The sequence below is a fragment of the Anthonomus grandis genome, chromosome 11, assembly GCF_022605725.1.
Source record: "Anthonomus grandis grandis chromosome 11, icAntGran1.3, whole genome shotgun sequence".
NCBI classification, from domain to species: Eukaryota; Metazoa; Arthropoda; class Insecta; order Coleoptera; family Curculionidae; genus Anthonomus; species Anthonomus grandis.
Genome location: NC_065556.1, coordinates 2,335,089 through 2,338,717, shown reverse-complemented (window position 1 = coordinate 2,338,717; position 3,629 = coordinate 2,335,089). Strand labels below are relative to the sequence as shown.

Genomic DNA, 3,629 nt, shown 5'->3' with positions numbered 1-3,629 from the left:
GAAATCTTTAACCACCTTGTTTTTAGATGTCAAGGTCTGATGCCGGATAGTGTTTGTTTAATAACACATAATGTAGTCGTATTTTGATGCCTTTTTTCCCAGTGTCATAAATAATTCAAAAGTTTATTTTTCTATTTTTTAGTTTTCTTACCTTGACGTAATTTTGAAGAGCTTCGACCAGGGCGTCACAAACTTCTGACACGAAACAAGAAATAGCTTGCTTGAATATCTTCATAGTGTACATCAATGAATGGTACGAATCTCCAGTCGCAATGAAACGCAGTGTCGCTGCAAGGCGTTCACTTGCAGGAATAGCTTCCCTGAAGGAAGTAGTTTTTTTAGAGATTTTTGGTTCAATCATATTCAATAAAACCTCAAAATCAGTAATTTTCATTCTGAAAAAGTTGCTGAATCCCACGTTGTTTCTGTACTCAACATTTAACTCATCTACCCCATCAAGTAGTAAATCTTTCATAAATTCACTAGCTCTATACTTCTTTCTACCATTGAGGATACTGGGGCGAATCCAAAATCTCCGAGAGCGAAAGCAACGACGTTCACTAGCGACTACTCCAATTATGATTGCTGCAGCAGCAGCTAAAATAACGTCTTCGTCATCACTCATGATTTTAAAACACCTTTAACATACGCAGATGGGAAAGCGACACTACTACGTTCCAAACGCGATGCACTAATGATGATTCGGCAGCCGGCACCGATCGGGACGTCCACACTATAAAGCAATATAGACGCAATGCCGACTCGATTATGCCAAACCGAACGTGCTGAGCGGCACAGGCCGATCGGCCTCTTTCGCCATAATGTGGACGCGCCATAACGAAAGTAGTTTTATATTTAATTTTCGATTTATAAAATGTCGTGGACAAAGGAAAAATTGGAAACATTTATTGAAATGTACCGAAGTTACCCTTGCTTGTGGAAAGTTCAAGCTGATGAGTATAAAAATAAAAATTTTAAAAATGCAGCCTACAAAGCCTTAGTAATTTTTTGTAAAGAGAGTGTTTGCTGCGACGCAAATAAAGATTTCGTAATAAAAAAAATTCAAGGTATACGAGGAGCATTTAGGAAAGAAGTCAAGAAAATAAAGTAATCAAAAGGATTCGGAAGACGACGTGCATAAACCCAACTTATGGTATTTTGATTTACTTCTATTTACTCTAGATCAGGACGAACCAACGAAAAGTTTTAGTAATATTAACGAAAAAAAAAGTCAGGACTTGGAAGAATTCGACAAAGTACAGGAAGAAGCAGGAATAGAAAAAGAAACGGTAAGAATTTTTAAGATTTTTATTTGATTATGCTACACCTTTTGTTAACATATGGTCTTGCCATGGCACTTTACCATTATTAAAATACGTTATATAATTATTTTGGTTCTGCACAGCTTCGATTTCTACGTTTCTTTTACTTCGTTGTTGTAACTTTTGTAATTCAGTTTCTTCTTTTCGCCAGTCTCCTGGGGTTATATCTGACATGCTACTGTTACCTTTGTCATATTTTGTTGCTGTTACATAAGCGGAAGATCTTTTTATGAGGCAGTTATGCAAGGTACATATTGCTAATACAATGTAGCATACTTTCTCTGGCTTCATAATAATACACGTGTGTAAAACTCTAAATCTAGTAGTTATCAACCCAAACGCATTTTCAGATACATTTCTAGCTCTAGATAATCTATAATTGAAAATTCGTTCCTCATATATTAAATCCATTTGAGGGTAAGACCTCAAAAAGTTTGCACCTAAAGCAAATTCTTCGTCCCCTAGAAAAACGAAATGTAATTAATTTATTTTTGTTTCGTCATTTGTAGGCAAATTCAGACGTTTTGATTTTAATCTTTGGTAAAATTCCATATACTCAATTACGCCTCCGAGTCTCCCGTTTTTACCGATATTGACAAATAGGAACTCATGATCCGCATTTACAAGTGCCATCAACACGATACTGTAGAAACCCTTGAAGTTATAGTACTGTGCTCCAGTGCTTGGTGGTTGGGTAATACGAATATGTTTGCGATCTAGGGCTCCCCCACAGTTGGAGAAGTTCCATTTCTGGTTAAACTTCTCTGCTATATTTAACCATTCTTCTTTATTTCTAGGAAACTGAAAAAGAGAAAATTGTTGTTAGTGTGCCCACAAGTACACCCAAAGTTTCATCTTATTTGAGTCAAACCACAACTGCTGCAAAACATTTAAAGAGTACTTCAATGATGACCGCGAACTTACAATTTATGCAAGAATGCCAGCGAGCGTTAAAACGCAGTACAACCGAAACAACTGAATATATTGGGATAAATGTCATCAGAAAGTTGGAAAAAATGGATAACACTCAAGCTATATATGCAGAAACAATAATTAACCCAGTTTTACGAAAATGCTTATTAAAGCAGCTTACTGCAAATATGGATATTTGTGACAGTGCAAACGCTGCTTCCAGCACCAATTCACGGTGTTCTAGTACACCCGCAATTTCCTCAACACCCATGCCTGATATATCAGAAACATTATCCCTATCAAATGCTAAAGAATGTGTGAGTGATAATTTGAGAAAAGAAGTTTCTCAGGCTACAAATATTGTTAAATATTACGAAGAAAATGCTTTATTTTTTGATCTATAAATTTGTTTTATTTTAATATAGACAATGAACTATTTATGTAGGAAATTTAAGGAGTACATTTATATGTAACAGGTTTTTGGCGTAAATAGTGCTACTAACATTTTGATAGAACTTTAGCTGATTTCTTATTTATTAGATTTAAGATAATTTTGAAATGAATAAACTGTTATTAAAATGTAAATAAATGTATCATATTAATTAGAAATCATTTACAAATACTCACCTTTAAATATTTATCCTTAAGGGTAGTGTAAATAGCCAAACATGTCTCTGGTCTAATATTGCATAAAGATGGAGCCGAAATACAGGTGAAAAATTGTATATCTTGATATGACCGCCTAGTTGCTAAAAAGCGTAACGTTGCCACTAGATATTCGTCCGCAGTTATAGACTTTCTCATTACTGTATCTTGCTTCGATATATAAGGCCGAACTAGATTTAAAATATATTCAAAGGTGGACTTATCCATACGTAAATAGTTTTTGAAGTCATCTGGGTTATTCTCCTTAAGGTCTCTCAAAAGTGGCATATGCCCATAACGGGTTCTATCTTGACGCCATTTTTTAACCCAAAATCTTCTCTCACGTTTTTATGTTCTGTATTTAAGTACACGTATAATGCAGCACAGGCGTATGCCTGAGTTTTTTAGAACTTTTCAACCTGACAACAATCCCTCGCGCCACTCCGAAGACTTAGCTGTTTGCATTTAGACGTACGGTTTTGGCCTGTGCGCTCCAAACGCTCAAATTGGAACGCGTTCCTGGATCGTTGTTACACTTTTCGTACAGATGCGTACGCTCCAAACCTGCACATCAATTCGACACACCAAAAGACACTCCAAAACCGGCAGAATGGAACGCACGTGTAAACGGGCCTATTCATTCACGACTGACAGTCTATAAGTATTTACCCTCACGCGATCAGCATTACTGACAGTATTTCAAAATACTGTCAGTAATACTGATCATGTGAGGGGCGACAATAGTCAACA

General features: G+C 36.0%; 1 protein-coding gene across 1 annotated transcript; it reads right to left on the bottom strand.

The window, feature by feature from the left end:
- Window positions 1-1,802: 1,802 nt before the first annotated feature.
- Window positions 1,803-3,167, bottom strand: LOC126742038 (uncharacterized). Its single transcript, XM_050448566.1, has 2 exons — window positions 2,862-3,167; window positions 1,803-2,123 (listed from the first exon to the last, which is right to left on the bottom strand). The coding sequence occupies exons 1-2, from the start codon at window positions 3,165-3,167 to the stop codon at window positions 1,803-1,805; spliced, it is 627 nt and encodes a 208-aa protein (XP_050304523.1).
- Between the last annotated feature and the right edge of the window lie 462 nt (window positions 3,168-3,629).

What these genes read in the sequence shown, in the direction of transcription:
- LOC126742038 (XM_050448566.1), bottom strand. Translation starts at nt 3,167, where the DNA reads ATGCCACTTTTGAGAGACCTTAAGGAGAATAACCCAGATGACTTCAAA. An exon ending in TTAAGGATAAATATTTAAAG is followed by an intron (nt 2,124 to 2,861) that starts GTGAGTATTTGT and finishes TCTCTTTTTCAG; the next exon opens with TTTCCTAGAAATAAAGAAGA.